At 32.8% G+C, this 20812-nt stretch overlaps 1 protein-coding gene across 1 annotated transcript in view; it reads right to left on the bottom strand.

Moving 5' to 3' along the window:
• LOC108911720 (chondroitin sulfate N-acetylgalactosaminyltransferase 2) overlaps nt 1-20812 on the bottom strand; it is a 218456-nt gene that overhangs the window by 148712 nt on the left and 48932 nt on the right. The window contains exon 2 of the mRNA XM_023455836.1: nt 6068-6139. Within this exon, the coding sequence (XP_023311604.1) occupies nt 6068-6102 (35 nt within the window). The 5' untranslated portion in view covers nt 6103-6139. The remainder of the gene's footprint in view (nt 1-6067; nt 6140-20812) is intronic.

Here is a 20812-nt window from a genome sequence, read left to right as displayed (position 1 = left end):
CCAATTGAAATATTGAAAAATCTCGATTTTTTTTTATGAAACGCCCTGTATATTTTATGCCATGAGATGCAGAATTAAATTCTCTACAACTTTGCTATACCTGCTCCTATACCAAAATTCATTAGTTTTTATGAAATCTCATTTCTATGAAAAAATGCGAAGTTTACAAATAGCTTATATGTAAAATAACGTAGTAGGCTCCTGTCAAAGGATAATCTGGATAATTTTTTACAAAGATATCCTCGTACAAAGTGTTTTGTAAAACTGAAGGAGAGGTATGAAAGAACGGCAAATGCAAATTATGAGAAGACAACAAGAACACACGCATGTGGTAATCAGGATAGTCAAATTGACATTTTGGAATGTGCAGTCCAAAATCCATCTACAAGTGTCAGAGAAATTAGTGATGAAATTAGTTCGACAGGAATGTCGGGAAATATTAGTTTCACCTGACAAAGTAGCATATTTTTAAAGCCAATTTTTTTAACAACCATTTTAAGACCTTAACTCCTTTTTTCACAGTTGAGTTTTAACGCACGTTTTCTCAACATCTCTAAAAAAATCTCAAAATATCAGTTATAAATTAATGGTTACATTATTACAGAAAAATCTTTCAAAATTACACTAAAAGAATTATCCCATCTTACCTACTACAATCTACGCCTCTGCAACAACAATGCAACTGCTGCAGCCTCGAACGTATGCGACTTCAGCAAATAAATTAAAGGGGGCAATGAATTGCAAAGTTATAAAATTACAAAACAGACACTTTCGCGTAGTTAACAATTAAAGCATTAATTTGTGGAAGTGAATTATTCCACTGTAAATTAATTTAGAACATAATATAATCGGCAGTACGGGGGAGTGGATAATATTTATTACTTTAATATCCCAACTAACACAGACAATGACAAATACTAACATAAAAGTCGTTGGATGCGCGTAGAGGACAAAAAAACAGTTTGTCGGTTTTACAAACGTCAAAATTACAAGACCGACACCAATAAGTTTGCATCTGAGATAGCTCCGCCCACAGATGCTCACTGAACATGGCAAGGAAAACATTCCAGAAGTGTATTTGAGAATTGCTATCCTAAATCGTTTACGTCTTATTCGCTCTAGCCGAATGTGTTCAATAAACTTATGGTATGTGTTTATTGTATAAGTGTTTTGAATAGAATTTTATCCAGGCAAGAATGTTTAAAAACAAGAACGTACTTCGAGAGTTTAATATTCTTAAGTGGATAAAAGGCAATTAAAACACGAATGCAATACGTTTTATCCATAACCACATCACAATCATACTTCTGGAATCAGAATTATTGGAATTTAATAAATAAAGTATTCGCAGGACATATTTCTTATTAGTACTCAATGAAACGTGATAGGTTTTGTTATACCTATTAGTTGCTACCGTACGTTGTTTATTATTATGTAATAAATAGTTCTATCTAAATTTGGTAAAAATGCAAGAAAGTAATTGTGTTCCTGTGGCTGTTTTTGAAGAAGCTCAAGAAGCATATTTACATTTACTGCCAGCGAAATCCAGGGAACATTACGAAAAAGTGTTCGCCGAATTTAAAAAATGGAGGGAAAACGGAGAGTAATGACAATAACCGGAGAAGTATTTTTTAAATTTGAAGAAAATATGCAATATCATCTATGTGGTCAAAGTATTCGATGTTGAAGGCTACTATAGAGGTTTACAAATATAGATATTGGAAAATATAACAAGCTTTCTGCTCATTTGAAGAGTGAATTCGAGATAATAAAAGCAAGTATTGCAGTATTGGAAAGAGCACATATTGAAGAATGTTTTACTGGGGCTTCCGATAAAAAATATTTAATGATTAAGGTAATATATCTTTACTTTTACATGTTGTTAGGTATATAATGAACTTTGATTTATTTTAGGTTGCACTAATAATGGAGGTTTCTGGTGCTTGTCGATGATGCCAATTGACACATTTGAAAATTAGTGACGTACAGAGTTGGCAGTTACCTACTTGTTTCAAGAAAATTTACAATTATAGAAGAAGGATTTTGCGTGAACGCTGTTGAAATATGCAGAAAATATATTTCTCTGCGCCCAATTCGCCTAACACAAGACAGATTCTTTTTAAGATACATCAATAAAAAATGTACTTCTCAGCCTGTTGAAATCAAAATTGACGAAGGTACCCTCAATAATTGCTTCATTCCTGAATACCGCAAATCCAGAAGCATATACTGACCATTGTATGAGGCGCACTTCAACAACTTTATTGACCAGTAGAGGTGCTGATCTTACAACTATGAAAGGGCATGTGGATGGAAGAGCTCCTATATATGTTGATGAGTCTATATCTAACAAACTTGATATTGCAAGGAAAATCCAAGGAAAATACAGCTGGTTCTTAGAAGAAGAGACATCCGTAACTTGTGCAAATTCTTCACAAACTTCGGCAGATGTTATGCGTTCCGAAAATGATGGCAAGGATGCTACAAGGGTTGTTATTAACGGAAAGGAAGTTAAATGTGATAAAACAAAAAACGAAATGTCTATTACTATAAATGTAAAAGTTAATGTTAATAACTAAATAAATTAAATTTGATTTATTGCAAGTTTATTATTTTTTCATTGTTCTACTAGTGAAATAAAGTTACTTTATTCCACTAGTGAATCAAGTATCACTTTAGACGGTTCATATGTGTGGATAAAACTCCAACTATAAGGTGATTGTGGATAAAGTAATAAAAACCACTTCCTAATCCACTAATAATACACATATACTATAAAAGATAGTAAATCTTATTGATGAATGATATGATATTAGGAATATGTTTCCAGATTTTACTTACGTTCCCATTGTATCAGAATGTGGAATAACATTAAAGCCTATTAATGCCTTGCGTCCGATGTGGGCAAAATTAGTGAGTAAAATGGAGGTTTACTTAATGCCGAAGTGATATTAAAATTCCTTTTGCCAACACCTCATGTAACGTATTCAGGGGATTTAAGTTGGAGTTAGAGCCTAAATTACAAACCCGCAGTGAAATAAACCTCGAACGTCGATGTTTAGTCTGGTTCCACCTTTAATCGTTCTTTCATTTAAAAAGTTCGTGGTTGGTTCAAGAGATTTACTGCTAACATTTTTTAATTGTTTCTCTCAACCAATTGTGTGGTTTTAAGAAATTGTTACAAAGGAATGTAAATTTATGTTTCCTTCAAATACATCGGTTTTAATTTTGAAAATTTGGGCATGCCCTTCTCAACTGAAATAATGGCGTTCACTTAACGCTTCCGGTTGTATCGGAATTTGACGTAATTTTCGTCATTTTAAATGGAACACCCTGTATATTATTGCAGTTTGGGATTGTACATCAATTTTTATGTGAACTTTCATGAAGGTTTTCTAATCTTAAAGGTAACCGTTTTTGATATATTTAATTTTCTTAGTGACTAATTCAAAAAGATGTGTATTTTACAATAATAAAAATAGAGCGATAAAATTTATAGGGGACATAACTAAAACTCTAAACTTTCCTGCCATAATTTCAAAATTACTTAATTTTATACAGGGTGGTAGAAATTTAATGCCGAATCTAGTAAACTTTTTGTCAAAATTATGCTATAATTTATTGTTATTAATTTAAGGACTGAAGAAATACTTTTTTTTAATAAACCTTAAGTAAAATAAATCTACTTCTTTATTAAGATCTCTCTCTTAAGTATAGTAAAGCGCTAATTAAGTGAGGGCATCAAAAACTGGTGTAAAACAATGGAAAGTTATTATTTCACGTTTACTTAAACCGTTAAAACGAAACTCCCCGATTCTCCCTTAGATATGACTCTTGATTACACCGACTTAATTATTTCCCATTGCTCGTATTGCTTTTTATTCCAAACGATATAATTAGTGAAAGGAGTTCAAATCGGATCCCTTTTGTTTCGGAAACCGCCAAATGTAATTTCGTTATATCTCGACAAATTGAAAAGTATGCTCGTTAAGCCCAATTTCTAATTAAAATTCATGATGCAGTTTAACATTTTTATGTAAAGCCTTTTCGAATGTTTATGAAACTCGTTTCGACGTTTCGTTTGTAGTTTCAGGATATTGTTATTCCATGGAAAAGCCAACAATCCACCAGTCCAACAACTTTTTTAATTTGTATTGTTTTTAACTATTTTTATATCTCTATGATAAATTACACAACTGCAGAATGTTCATTAGATTATTTTAAACTAAAATTGTTAATGGATGAAGGGTATGATGATACTAATTTTTGGAGATACAGCGGATTTGAAATTTATAGAAATATTATACTTATTTATTAAATACCTGTGACATTGCTTGACATAAACTCAGGTTAAGAATTTCACTAATTGGTAAACAAATCTATCAACCAAATGCGCAATCTTGATTTTGATTTAAAATTGGTTTAAATAAAACCCATTGTATTAGGAAACTGATATAAAGTCAGAACAAGCATTGGTACCAATTTTATAAAACATGGGATATAAAAGGATGTAAAGGAAAAAGTACCCATAGCCATTACCCCAATATTTTGGAAGGAATATCACCGTAACAAAGAGAAATAAAAAAAAATTGTTCAAGAAACAAGAAACGAGCTAGACAGGAATAGAAACGGGCGAGAAGAAAACTGAAAAAAAAACATAAAAATACAAAAAAAGAAACGTATTCAGTTCTAAATCGAATACAACCACCAACCAATTTGAGGTAATTCAGAATAATAAGACTAACTCAAACAGTTGCCAAATATTATGATGAGTAAAATGCTTTAATTTTATTATTGTGTGGTATGAAAACAATTATTATCTAACTGGAATGATAATAATTAAACATAATTTTACTGGTTTTTATTTACTAGACTGGCCCATTTTCTAGAATTACATTTTACACAAACTTCCAAATCTTCCAAAAGTAAAAAGTTAATACTAGTTTCATTGCTAACAGCACAGTTTTCCAAACAGTTCGTTAATTGGACTATTCTCCTTCCAAATTACAAGAAAATTAATTAATACATAATTCTTGTAATAACACCTTTGAATATGCATATAAATATTCGACAAAAAGAATTTCATTGCATTTATTATACAGGATGTTTGTAGATAAGTGCGAAATATTTTAAGGGATGGTTGACGAAGTTATTTTGTGAAAAAAGGTCATATCAATATAGGTCGAGATATAGAGTGTTTAAATTTTAATATTTTATTTTTTTTCATTAATTATTTCAAAGAGTTTTGAACATCCTGTATCTCAAAATCGAAGAATTTTTTACCCACAGTCATATCAACTTTTTATTTTCAATGTTGAATTCTTTGACCATAATAAAAGAGACCTATAAATAAAAGATTAACAAAACCTACAATAAAATATGTTTTATTTTTTTCCTCAAAAACGGTGCTTCCTACAAACAAATTGAAGTGACCAATTTCATTCAGAATTGATGGCGGAATACTAAAAAAATATCAAAATGGGAAAAAGTCAGTGGCGTACCATTTTTTGTATTAAAAAAGGTTGTGGAATTCTCACACGAACGTCACTGGTGCAAGTAGAAATATTCGGAAAATGCACATTTTTCCTTCCAAAGCGTTTTTCAAATTTCGAGTCAATATCTTTAAAACTCTGAAATAATTAATAAAGATAAATAAAAAATTAAAAAGACACTATATCTCGGAAATGTAGCATATTTCGACTTAACGTTTATATGAACTTTTTTTCACAAAATAACATCGGCAACCACACCCTGTATTCAAATAGTGAAGATGTGGTTCTTTTAACTACTATGAAGATGAATTGACAAAACAAATAAAATGCTCACAATAAAGTAAAACGTAATAATTTTACCAATAACAATACAACAACAACAAATTATACAAATATTAACAAAGGGAGACGACATTGAGTGCGATTTAAGTAAAATTTCTCCTAAGTTTTTTGCAATTATGACTGTTTTGAAGCCTAATCAAAATTAAGAGAGAAATCTTACGTTCTACAAAATTCAGTAATTATCTTATATTTCCTACAATATTTAATTAAACAAACATATTCATCTTACCTACCTTAATAAATTGGAAGCCAGATTTTGAAAACTCATATATTCATATACCAAGATCCATTTTCGAACAGCAGCCCTGCAAAATAATAAATTTATATTACATGACAAACATTTATATTAATTAAGGGAATTTTGTGTTAATCATTGCCAATACTGTAAGTTTGGTTGCCTATCACTTGTGATCACATGGGACTCGCACTTTGTTAAAGTCTTGTATAAAAATAATAATAACAAAACATTATTTGTCAACTATTGCACTGCAATGGTATTTTACCATGTTATACGGTATTTGAAACTACAGTGACTTAAATATACACACGATTCCATAGGCAGTACATGACAACTTAATTAACAGACATGAACAATACCTAACTATTATTCAATTCAGACTAAAGTACCTACACAGCGTATAACAAAATTATTCTCCGCTAACAATAATAAGACAACCTCGAATACAATCAAAAACTAATATTTGTCTTGATCATCTTGCGGAATATAGCTGGAAATTGAGCTTCGGTAAATATCCGCTATTTGATTACTTCGTATCCCCGCGAGATTCATCTCAGAAGTATAAAGAAAAATAAAACCCTATATACGCCCGACCCTTTTGTTTCCAAACCTTATCTGGACACTGTATTTAAGAGGGGCCAGCGAAGACTTTTTTTATTGTAAAAATCTATTGTACAACAAAATATCCCTTTAAGACGAATTGCTATATGTATAATTCCAATAATTTCGATAATACAAAATAATGTTTGAGATAAAATTTATACCAAACCAATTATTTTAAATGGAATTCTTGTGTCTTAAGTGTTTTGGGCGCACCCTTCTGGTATGCACTTGTTCAGTATTACTGTGGTTTTCATAGTGCTCTTATTACCCTGGATCGCTGTTTACATAAGTGTTGCAATTGTTCAAAATGGGGTACAGCAATGTAGAATCGAAATTGTTTAATGACAAAATCCAAATGTGTTTACAAATCAATGGACAAAAAGTTTAACAGTAAGTTCATTTTCCGTTAATTAAAACACTAATTAACATTTACTTATTATATTTAACAATAGTAGGAATTAACAATAACAAACGCAAGGCTCTTAAACACTCTGGCTGTCCTTCAACAAGTCGTTCAACATAAAATATCAAAGCAAGTCGTGAGAGTTGTTGAGAGTCCAGAAACATCAATTCGGCAATTCGAGAAACTCTCACGAAAGATTTGCATCTACATATAGGTATGCTTACAAAGTTCAATTGACTCAAGAACTGAAGCCTACTGATCATGCAGAGTGAAGAGAGTTCGTTGAATGGATTTTGGAACAAAAATAAGTAGATTTTTAGAACAAAATCGCTGAGGCCAGGCCTCGCTGTAAAATTTGGCTTTCACACCGTATATTTTAATACCTACTATTCTACTATTAACCTAAATAAACAATTAAGTAAACTAATTTTCAGTTAACTATTACATTTATCAAAAATCAAAATAACAGTATAAAATAATTGTTTGAATGCCGGCACGGCATTGGAAACTGTTACTCCCCACTAGTCCCCACCACAGTTAGGCCAGAATTTCTTTGCTTGTAAGCGCGTCACACTTGCCTACAATATGGTACAACAGTTCCCCCTCCATGCGAGGCGGTTAAAATAACGTGATTTACAAGGGAATTAATGCTCGCTCAAAGCTGCTTATAGTTTCAGTTCGCGGTTAATGCGCGCGTCGCATAGTACGCGGGTAGTGTCTGATGTCAGTGTGAGGGATAGTACAAAGGCTTTAAGGATAAGAACAAAGCATGTGTTAATTAAATAAAACAAAAAGTAAATAAAAAACTTCCTGACAATAAAACAAAGTAGAACTAAATTTAACGTAATTTAATAGATATTTATTATATTATCAAATGTAATATAATAAGTTGCGACGAATTAAAAATATTTTCCCTTTAATTAAGTACCTACTCGTTTTGGGAATTTATATGATTTAATTTTTTTTTCTTTAATAAATTCCTTAAGGTTTCCCTAATATGCAAACAAATTTCCCCACAAAATTTTTATTATAAATGTATCCAAACGTTTTTGAAATAGATAGGTTGAAAAACGAACTTAATATTTTGTACAGAGACGAACAATTTCGTAATTTAGAAGTTCAAAAGACGATGGAAATATTATACAAGGAATTTAACATGGTATTTTCGGAAACATAAAAATTGTTTGCCCAGTTTTAACAATTCCTGCAACAAGAGTCTCGGTAAAAAGAAACTTTTTGTGTCTTAAGCGCATTAAATGCAACTAAAAATTTCTTGGATTAATTTAATCGTTTGACCTTGAAAATTCAGTAATTATTGCCTGCTGCGCTTTTTTTTCTTTCTTGCTCCCTCGTAAAAAAGCCTCGGGCCTCATCTATTCACAATGTGTCACGAGTCGCCACTGCAAAATCGTCTTCAGTGATAAGGCTCAATTTCATCTTGACAGCTTCGTCAATTGACAAAATTGTCGTATTTGGGGTTCACAAAATCCACCAGTGATTGTTGAGAAACAAATCTATCCATATCGTCTCACTGTTTGGTGCGGATTTTGGGCTGATAAGGTAATAACAAACGATGATGCTTCTATCGAGCCATGACAATCCAGTTTTTTGTGCCTAAATTGCAAAATATGTATGTAGACGACATGTTGTTTCAACAAGACCCTGCTACATGCCATACAGCCAGAGAAATTTAATTTAAAAGATAATTGTTGGACAAAATATATTTCCCCCTCAACCCTACCACGCTTTCATTAGTGTACTTTAACTGCTCACGTTACATGGCTATATGATCCTCCTTTGATCCAGGAAAACGCCAAACGGGTTCTTACGTGGAAGATTTCGATAAATTAAAACCCTCAGATCAACCTGATAGCCAATCGGAATCTAAAAAATGCTGAAATATACCAGCCCGTCTTTTTATTAAAGTCTTGCTTCAGGTATTCGATCGTTCTCTGTATCCGACATCGTCCTTACCCGATGGCTTATCCCGGAATCGAGGATTAAATTATACTTTCAAAATATAGGCTTTCTTAAAAGGAAGTTATTTTGTAAACGGACTTCTTTCGGCTTTGGATATATACTTTACATTTTAATGTTCGGTTCTTGTATATCGTTGAAATTGTATACAAGGCTAATGGATGTTTGTTTACGTAGAAGATTCAGAAAAATCGAATTTATTCGAAATGTATCGATGAATTCGATACAACGAAAAGGAAAATATACAGCTGGTTCATAAAGTAACGCATAATTATTTCAATAAAGTCAGATATTTTAAAAACCCTTCAAATATACATGTTTTAAGGAAATGGAACAAAAGTGATTTTTTTTAAAATTATAAATATTTTTGGAGCTATTACTACTTTTTCACATTTTCTAAACCGCTGACTACATGGAAGATTAGGTTGGATTAGGTTAGGTGTTCCAACCAATCAACTGCTAGTGTACCAAGTTATGCGTCAAGAAAATTATTTACAAAGTATTCTAGATTCAAATCTAGTTTCTAGTTTAAAAAATGTAACTAGCTTTATAAGCGAATTAAAATTAAATTATGCACTCATCTTAACTTAATCCATATTTTAATTTCATAATATAGAAAATCTTAAGATTAGAAAATTTATTAAATTCCACCATATACAATAAAATTAGAACAAAGATATGCCTCTTTCAAAAATCGGGCCTAACTCGAATTGTATGGGCTTAAAATTAAGTAAAAATAAAAGCCTAAATTTGTGTGTATTTGTAGAGGTCGAGCGTTATATTGTTTATAACAAAAGAAAAAAAATAATTGCTCTTTTTTCAGTTTTTCGCTTATACCTCCAAAAATAAGCCTCTAATTGCTATGAGGCATACTTACCAATTTTGTTCCCGAGGAAATTTGCCACAAGGAAAGGGCTTTTGCGAAAGCTCGCAAAAATTTTTTTACATAACAAAATTTTCGGGGAAAAAAAATGTACAAATTAAATAAAAAGGACAAATTTGACTGAAATTGAGTGAAACTACAAGGAAATATAGCTGTTGGAGTGCTCAACAAATACTCGCAATCGGAACCCCCAATTTCAAAATGGCGGCTTATTGCAATATTATAAAGTCATATCTTCTGCCCAAGTAAAGATATCGAAATTCGGTAAAAAGGGATCGAAAGGTAATTACGCGTCTGTGTAAATTTCAGATTTTTAAGTCGCAAAATAAAAACGTTATTAATAAAAACCAAAAAAATAACGGTAACTATAGTCTGTTTAGAAATGAAAGAGAGTAATAAAGGCTCATTATGTATGCAAATCGTAAATAAATGTAGTACTGGTGCTTATATTCAATATTTTTATATTATGTATTTTCCGTATAGATGAGATCTACTTTTAACAAAACTTTGTGCGATCGGACTATACTAAATTGTAGCAGGTAGCTAAAATTTAATCCCCGACAATCCGTCTTTGTCTATGCCGCTTCAATTTCTCGGTCCATTTCTCTTATAAGTAAACAATATAAAAACAGCATTTCAAAACATGAGGCTACTTTAAGCATCATAACCGGGTTAAGAGGGTTTTTAGTAATTCAAATAAAATTATTCAATATTATTATCAAAATATTTATTTAAATTTAATGAATAGACTTTTATTCCACACAAAAATATATGTATTTTGAAAATTCAAATTATGGTGAGTAAATGTAGTGTTGTATAAATGTACAATAAAGAAAATAAAAAAGTAGGTATATTAAAATTCATCCTCTGAATATTCTGATGAATTATCTTCGTCTCCTAGATTGATAACGATAGGTTCCACAGTAACGTCAATTAAATTATCGAGTTCCCACATTTTCTCCTCTTCTTTTTGTACATGATGTATACATCTTTGCCAGTTATCTGCAGTTACTCGTTCCAAGGAATTTTTTAACAAAATTTTCACGTCACTTAATTTAAACGTCGTATTATTTCGCGCTACATCTCCTTTTACCTGCGCCCAGACTAATTCGATTGGGTTAAGTTCACAGTGATAAGGTGGTAACCGTAGTACCGTTATTTGGCGATTTGTTGCCATTTCATCGATAACATATTTTTTCTGATCTTTATTAAGATTGACAAGTGTCAAAAGTTCCTTTTTCACCATATTTGTTTCAAAAGAAATGTTTTTTCCGGATAACCATTGAATTATATCGGCTTTCCTCCAAGCAGTCGTAGGCGTCCGCTCGGTCTGCCGTGAATGGTAACTGGCATTATCCATGACAATTACAGACCCCGGAGGAATAAGATCCAACATCTGTGTAAAATACTCTTCGAAAACATCTGCGTTCATGTCTTCGTGATAGTCACCTGTATTTTTAGATTCAAATAAAAGTAAACCGCCATCTACAAAACCACTGGCACTACCTATATGTGTCACTATTAATCTTCGCCCTTTACCTGAAGGTGCCTTGAACCCTGTTGAAAGTCCATCCAAAAATGCTTGTCGAAAACTTTTTACATTTTTATCTTGCCATACTTTTGTTACAGTATATCCCTCGTTGACCCAAGTTTCGTCTAGATAATAAATATTCCTCCCTTCGTCACGGAATTTTCTAATTGATCTTAAGTAGGATCTTCGCCAACAAATAATTTCATCTTTATCGATAAGAACTGACTTCCTGTTCTGCTTTTCCCAGCAAAAATTCAACTCTCGTAAGACGGCCCATAATTTGCTTCTACTGATTTTTGGCAAATCGTTGTCCTCTGAAAGTTCACTTAAAATTTTGTTTAGCGTTGGTATTTCTTTTTTAAAATAAAATGAGTGTACTTTTCTGCGAATGACATTTTTGAAGAAATCATCTATAACGACTTTTGACCTCCCTGTAGATGATTTTGGGGGATTTACAGTATCTTGTTCATTTTTTGTTTCCTTTAAAAGTCTGTAGATAGTCGATTTTCCAATCCCTGTCATTTTGGAACACTTTTCCACGATGTCGTCAACACTGTTGGTAGGATTTTGGTGTTTCAATGCATTAAATACATTTAATATAATAATCTTCTCATTCTGAGACAGCGCACATCTTTTCACGCGTTTAGCAGGTACGTAATCTGATAAGCTCGACATTTTACCCAAACAATATTATATCCACTGGCACAATAGTCACTAAACACAAGTCGAATTTTACTCTACTGCACTAGCACGTCTTCGTATATTCAGCTCTAAGACTGGATTGATCTGTCACAATACACTGGCTCCTGCCCTATGATGTATCCAGTAAAATATACTAATGTACACACATTACCTGTTAGCATTAGTGTTACCCGATAATTACCTGAAACGAAATATTACCACGCCCATGGCCGGTACTTATATCGGGGTTTTATTACTCTCTTTCATTTCCAAACAGACTATATAGGCCTTATCTCGGTGATTTTTTAATATACTGATTCCATACTAAATGCATCAAAAAGTGCTTAAAAACAAACATGAATTAAAAAAAACGTCTCAATCCGACCAGTAGAATCCAAGATAATTTTTTTGTAACGGTATTTTTGACTGTTATGTTTAATACTTTGTAATAAACTTGTACTCGTTGTAAAGTAGAAGACTTCCTTTTTTGACTGGAAGTAAACGTGCGTTAAAAATAGTGATCCGAGCGGCTGAACGGTCGCCAGAAGAGGGGAGCGCTGTGACGTCATAGTGCCCATGCTGCGCTCGGCTTCTCAAAATTCTTAACAAATGGGTCGTGGCTTTTAGCAAGCAATCAACATATTTTTTCCACTATTTCAAATAGTGTAAGCAAAAGTCTGTGATAGTCATTGCCAGACCCCGAAAAATACATTTTTTATTGACTTTTCACGTCATCCATCGACAAAACTTGATACACTTAGCATAATCCTCCAAGCTCTTTCGGATGTTACACTAGCACTGGGAAGCTTTCCAGTTTCGCATAGCTTGTTGAAAACTCTGATAGATAGGAACATTTTTATCAGGACATCTGTCATGTGGAAACCGTTGACGATATTCTTCAACAGCAGAATTAGCATTCCCATTACAAAAACCATGAACCAACATCATATTACCATAATCTAAATTTGAATAAATTCTTGGCATTTTGTAACACTTTGATCGTACGAACGTGTAATCAAATATTAAACAATTGCACCATAAAATGGCACTGACAATTAACCTACTTTTAAAACCCACCCTGTATAACATGCAAACGTTTGTTCTCGGTTTTGCTTCCAAGATCGAAAAATTTCTTTCATACCCGGCGTGAAAACAAAAAAGTCAGTGGCAATGTTAAGTAACTCTGAATGGAACATCATAGATCAACTTTCATTTTCTTCGCGTGGGTTCTTGATGCTCATGAACGTTAACCTGACGAGTTGGGTTACTCGATCGACACTTGTTCACATGAGCACTCGCCTCTGTTTACGGAAACCCCCAGGTGATTTAAAGTAACGTCCTTCCAGACCGCGAGGTTCCATACTTTCAGTCACTTTAGTCTTGTCGAGCGAGAAAATATAGGATACTAAGAAAACGGCGTGCTTTACACTAAACTTGTTATCAGTACGAACAAGAAGGTACTTAGGCTGTTCCAAGCCCTGCTTTAAAATCCTTTTCTACGGCGTGAAGGATAATAATTACGGAATATTTGATTAAATTAAGTTCTGCGAGATACAATGACGGAAGATCTCCAGATCTCTAATTAACGGTTAATAAAGTCCCGAAATTAATTTCGTTGTATTAACTGAACGATACTTATATTTTGATTTATTTAACCATAAATAAAATTTTATCAAAAGGGAAGATCAATTGAAAACAAATTTAATCACTTTTCAAGAGCAATTTCAGCAGTAAGCAAATTCTAACATATTCCTTTAATTAAAGTATAAGTGATATTTAAAAAATTCCTACAGAGCCTTGATAAAGGATGAAAAAGCCATGCTACCCTCCAGCATAGGCAACCAACATCACACGATTGGCACTATCAACTAAAAATTCCTAAACCTCGGTGCAGTGATTGAAGACTATAGATATATTTAAGTAAAATTGTTTTTGTCACTGTTTAACGTGGAACTGTCGATATTAAACTTAATAAATACAATTTAGTATTAGACACTTATTGAGGTAAAATCGGCACTAGTATGCACAAAGTCTGCAATTTATAGTAATAGTTATTTGTGTATCAAAGCGGTAAAATATATTACATAGTACTCCTCAGAGAAATGTTTGACGCTCCAGCGAAAGCAAGGGCAGTAAATTTCCTTAGGGATTAGATGATACTTAGCATCACAGGCATGGAAATGATTTTTCTACGAACTTTGTTACTGCTTTAAAGAATATATTAGTATGTCTTCGAAATTGTTATATTAAATAAAAAATTTGTACTGAAATAGTACTTTACTTATTTGGTATTTAAATGAAGGGCAACAAATGATACCAGAGATTTCTTAGGTGAAAATAAGTTGATTTGATCTAACATATCTATATACCAAGTCGCATAATAAAAAAGGTGTCAAAGTGAAAAATAAAAATTGGTTTTCCTTAATAATAGGTTTTAAAGGCTGGAAAAATTGGCTAGCATTTAGCTATTTACAACATAAAGAAGGTAAATATTATTTACTAGTCGATGACGATTTTACGCCCGAGAGGAGCGAGGGCTGGCAATAGAGTCCGAGACTGGTGAATTATACTACTTAACTGCTGCGTGGTGTATAACATTTTATCTGCTCCCACAGTTCTTTATGGTTCATGAAATAAAGATTAGTGTGGGTACACATGTTGCAAGTGACCCATTTTTAAGCAGTACGTTAAGAGCGCCAGCAGGACGCCGCCGGACGTACCAGTGCTCCAGGAAGGGTCTACGGCGGGCTGGCGCCGGCGACCAGTTGCGTACTCATGTACCTACGACCGACTCCACACACAGGGACTCTCCAACGAACACTCACCCCGTCAACACGTTTTTTTCTATACAACTCAGTTTTCAATAAAATACTTTATTACCGTTGAGAAATCGTTTTATTCTTGCTGTACATCGAAAGCAACCCTCATTAGGTTTTATTTTTTTGACATTTTGACATTATTCGAAAGCAAAGTCGCCATGGTTGTTTGGATTTTGTTGTTTCTAAGGTGTTTATAAACAAAGCTACATAAATGTTGCAATTTTGCTGGTTTTGCATTATTATTTCCAAACAAGTGATTTTCAAATAGAAAGTGTAGCAAATGCTGCCTGCGATTAAATTGGAAATTAAAACTGAAATTTCACGCTTTTTTATGCGCTATCAAGTAGGTAGATGTTACAACCAACCAGTGGGCAAGAATACCCCTTCTATGATTCCTAATAAGATTGCACAGTTTTTGAAACTAGAACATCCTGAAACATATACAGGCCATTAATTCCGAAGAACATCGGCAACGTTACTGACTAATACAGGAGTTGATGTATTAGCAATCAAGAGACATGGTGGGTGGAAATCAGCCACAATTGCACAAAGTTATGTTGCTGACAATTTAATAACAAAAATGAAATAGTAAACAGGATTCTTTACAATGATACTTAAACTCCAGGTTTTAGTAGTACGTCGCATCATGCTGTTTTAATGGATCAGTCAGATAATATTAAGCATCCGGTGACTGAAATGGAGCGGTCAAATCATTTTGAGAAAAATGTGACAACTAGTAAACGCGAGGAGAATAATCATCCAGGTTTTATAAATGTTACTAAATGTAATAACTCTACAATTACTATAAACTAGCGGCCCGTCCCGGCTTCGCACTGGTGGACATTTATTTTAAACATTTTGAGATATAAAAAATATAGCCTATGTTACTCAGGGATAATGTAGCATTCTGATGATGAAAGAATTATCGAAATCCGTCCAGTAGTTTTTGAGTTTATTCGTAACAAACATACATACATAGAAAAATACAAATCTTTCCTCTTTAAAATATTAGTATAGATATTCATTCATAATAATTAATAAAATGTAATGTTCATCAAATATTTCTATTTATTTGTTTATAAAATATGCATTTATACCTCGAAATTGCTTTTTTTCCTAGGGAGGTAAGTTACCTTACTTACCTCCCGTTGTCCATAGCAACTTCCACTTCTACGGTACCTAATATCCACTTACCTCCTTAAAAACAATGCATTAATAGTCTATTTACTATAGTGGGAGCAGATAAAATCATGTTTGGTTGTCGCGTTCGGGGCGCCCTCTGCAGGTAATGCTATGAATTAAATATGTATTAACTTATTGTCAGCCCTCGTATGCAGCTTTTATTAAAAAAATACGATATATTGGACTGTTTTGGACAAAAAAATGTATATTTTTTGAAAATTCATATTGTACATTCAAAGATTAGCATATAAAATGTCTGAATTATTCTCTGTGGGTTATTTGAAATCAATGTTCGGAATACAATTTCTTTTAATGAACGCCGATTCCATTCCCAGTTATAATAACTGAGCCGCAGATAAATCCCCGGGAAACGCACAAATGTTAGTCAACTTAACAGCGAAATGAGAACTGCCAGAATATCTGCAAGTCACAGAAACCGCTGATTTATGGCAGTCCTTAGTCGCGGCCAATCTTCCAAATGGCTACGTGAAGAAATACGGCCTTGCTGATAGCGGCCCAGTGGTGGCTGATAAAAGCCAAGCATTCTTTCTGGAATAAGTTATCATAGGCGATTCTTCTTAAATTTTTCGTTTTACCTTTCGCGCCGAGAAAAGTGCCGAGTACGGGTTTATTTAAACAGAAACACCCCCGTTTCTCTGTTAATGTTGAATTCGTTCTAAAATTACGTTCTTTGAAACTATTTTAATGATTACTTTTAAGGTAAGGCAAATCGATCAAAGTTGACAGCTGTTTGTAAATAAACGCGACAGTTCAATTTTTTTTGTATATTAAGGATTTGAAGGAGTATCCATGTAAAGACCTCAGGGGCATATTTTAGGCCTTAATGAACTAAAAGTCTAAAACCATTGATTGCCGAGAAACAGGGTGTTGAATTTTTTATAAAAATCGCAATTCAAATGTCGCTGAAGATATTTTACGCAGATTCAAAAATTCACTGAATTGAAAAATACACCTCAAATTGCTTCTACCGAGCGATGCAGAATGATTGAAGCTGACGTCTCATGTAAATGTTACCAAAGCTATTAAAATTTAATTCCACTTGATCAAAATTACTTTCCGTTTTCTTAGATTTCCGACCGACACGATCGGTCAATTCAGTGACGTCTGTGCTTCCCGTGTGTGCTTGCTGTTATATTTATTTGTGTTCGCCGATTACACGATGACGAATTGCACAATTGTTACTTTCAACAAGATGAGGCAACAGCACACAAAGCCAACACAACACTGGAGTTCCCAAGAGAATTTTATGATGATCGCATTATTAGTCGAGGCTTAGGGCCTCCAAAATCTCCGGACTTAGCTCCTTTAGATTATTATCTCTTTATTAACATAAAATACACAGTTATATCAGTTCAAAAGTTCGTCAATTTCAAGAATTTTGATATTTCAGTTTTTAATACTTTATTGCAGATTTTATTGCGTTATTATTTGTTATTTCATGCATTTTAATTTATATGAATTGTATTTTTACAATGGTATATAATTAATTTGCAATTAAACAAATAAAAATATTATGTATTTTTGTTTAAAATTTAAATGAATAGTTTGATAAGATTATTCTTATTAGGTAATTAATAGATTCATAACTACTATCGTGTTTTTTTTTGGGGGGGAACGCTCAAGTTTTGGATATACGATCTAATGAACTTTTTCGTCACAACGATATTAAAGTTCGCGAAAGTTACTTCCCTAACATCCCATATAATATCGAATTGCGATTTAAATATTCAGATATAATTAAACTTTTTTGCAATACTAATATTATATTCTAATTAGTCACAGATTTAATCTTATTTCGGAGAACGGTTGGGGTTCTCTTGATTTCTCTTATCGACCCATTCTGAACCCTTCACGAACCCAATTTGAGTCGCAATCAGGGGTTGGAAAACGCTCACACAATACGAGCTAATGCAGGTTAAATCAAGATTTCTTTTATACGTAAATACCTCTCTTCGATGTTAGTAGAATTTGAAATTAAAGGAGATATCGATTAGTTAATTATCGCAGGAAATTAAGAAGGGCTGTTTCAGAAAATCATGACACATATACAGAGTGTCCCTGAAAAGGATGGACAACGCTTGACCACAGGTTCCTTGGATGAAAACAAGACTATTTAGCCTAACTTACCTATATACAAAAGTGCACGCCTACTGAGATATAGCCTTCTAAATATAGAACAGATAACCTAGTTTTTTTCAAATAATTTGAAAACTGTTTTTCTTAGAAACTTCAAATTTGGTACACATATTTTTTTATATAAGGGCAATGTAAATGTAGAATTTGGTGAGAATACATATACAGGATGTTCTCTTTCTAGTGTCTGTGCGCCACTGGCTATCCCGTAACTTTTTTGTATGTACGCCAATGACGATAGAATTTATATTTTTAAAAATAAGCACTATTTTAGAAGATTTTTTTGCTCTTACAAAATTTTGATATCGTTTATGGATTTCGAGTTAAATTGGCATTTTTTACACATTAAATAATATAAAATCAGTTTAAGATAAATAGAACATTCTAGTACGAGGTGCCATATAACAGAGAAACAAATTCATAACAATAATTAAAAGGTTCTGTGTCAAGCTAGCTGTGATTTAATTTTAGCTTACTTTGTTTTTTATTGCAATTTATACTTTTGCTGAACAAACTGATATGTTAGTAGTTTTGGGTTATTGTGAAGGAAATTGTTGTGCTACTGTTCGAACATATGCTGAAAGATTTCCTAATCGAAGAACTCCAAATCACAAAACATTTGCTAATGCGGAGAGACGCCTTCGGGAAACAGGACGTTTTTTACCTGTAACATTAAATCGTGGATAATGTACGGCCGGAATTATTCAGCTGGAGGAACAAATTTTGGAAAGGGTCGAAGAAATTCCTCAAGTAAATAAAAGGCGTTTAGCGGCAGAGGTTGGCTTTCAAAAAGTTCCTTTAATAGAGTATTAAAAGACCAGTTATTACAGGTTACAGGTATTACAGGGTACAGGTAGGTATTACAGGTTATTAAAGGTCTAACAGGTGGATAGGTAGAGGAAATAATGCCCCTTTAAAATGGCCACCTCGATCCCCGGACCTAAACCCATGTAATTATTTCATTTGGGGAGCGTTGAGGACCACAGTTTAAAATAACTTTTCAGTAAATACAGAAAACGAATATGGGAAAGAATACAACATGAAATTAATGTTATGAGAGGTAATGCACAATTATTGGATAATTTCTAATTTTCGAAGAACTAATGTTTGCGTTTAAGAACAAGAAAGTAACTTTGAGCATTTACTGTAATATTATTTTAATGTGATTACAAATATCAGTTTATTTAAAATGTTAATGTTGCCTTTCTTACAATATTAGTTGATATTGTTTATTTAAAATATTAGTGTTGATTTTTATTTTATTGATTGATAATACTAATAAAAAAAATGTGTAGTTATTTTTTTTAATATAACGTTTTTTCAATATTATTCCCCTTTCAGGCTGCAGTTATTATTATTTTTTATAAATTGGAGTTTTTGCCTATATTTAATGTATAAAAAATGCGAATTTTACTCGAAATCCACAAACGATATCGAAATTTTGTAAGAGCAAATAAATCTTCTAAAATAATGCTTATTTTTAAAAATATAATTTTGTTTATAGGTAGGTTAAGCCAAATAGTCTTATTTTCATCCAAGGAACCTGTGGTCAAGCGTTGTCCATCCTTTTCTGGGACACCCTGTATAATGCTGTTTATCTAACTGTTTAACCTTTAGTAGTTTTAATATTTTCTTTATTAATTTGCGAGTTTTTAAAAAATGACAGTAAACGTTTATTCTCAGAAGAATGTTTACGTTCAACATTGCCTCAACTAATTAATTGTCGAAAACCAGATCGACGTTCAATCACACCTTTTGACGATTCCGTCAATTTTCGGCATTTTCGGGTATGCAGTTCGCTGCCGTTTTTGTCTTTGGCTATTCTAGATTTCGGCAATCCCTGATATTGCCTTGATATGAGGAAACATTTTCTCGTCGTTTAATATTTACCATATACAGGACGATTCATTAATGTATATAGTATGGTACAATCTACATTCGTTGAATTTTTAGTGGCAGCAGTAGAAGAGACCTATTAACAATTTGTTTTATCCATGAACATCTACATTTTCCTTTCCGTGATAAGAAAATAATTATATAAAACAACGACAAAACGCCTACCAAAACATCTATGATTGCTTCCTGCTAAGCAACACGAATATAAAATACGTTTCCTCACGCTACTTTATCATGAGGAAGCTTCCCCCATTAATATTAAAGCATGCGAAATAAACCAAATAGTTCCAGCGGCAACACAGCAAAATACACAGAAATAACGAACATGAACCTTGTACCACTTCCTTCGCAGTTCATTACTTATATTCCAATAATATCTTGTAGTACGCCGATCACGAGTAGTGGGGATCTCTCCCCAGAGAATAAATTACGAACTGTCACTGATCTAAACTCCTCGCTACAGAATAGAATCAGTTAGATTACCGAGCGGCCTGAAATTTTGTGATAATGTGTTTCCTTTACAAACACATATCGCTCGAGCAATCCGCCCCGAAAGCTTTTACATGTACAAATACGAGTAATTACAAATCGATAGTACCCCCCCCCCCCCC

Source organism: Anoplophora glabripennis, unplaced genomic scaffold (genome assembly GCF_000390285.2).
Source record: "Anoplophora glabripennis isolate ALB-LARVAE unplaced genomic scaffold, Agla_2.0 scaffold1, whole genome shotgun sequence".
NCBI lineage: Eukaryota > Metazoa > Arthropoda > Insecta > Coleoptera > Cerambycidae > Anoplophora > Anoplophora glabripennis.
Note: the sequence above shows the minus strand (reverse complement) of the source record. Positions and strands in the feature narration are given on the sequence as shown.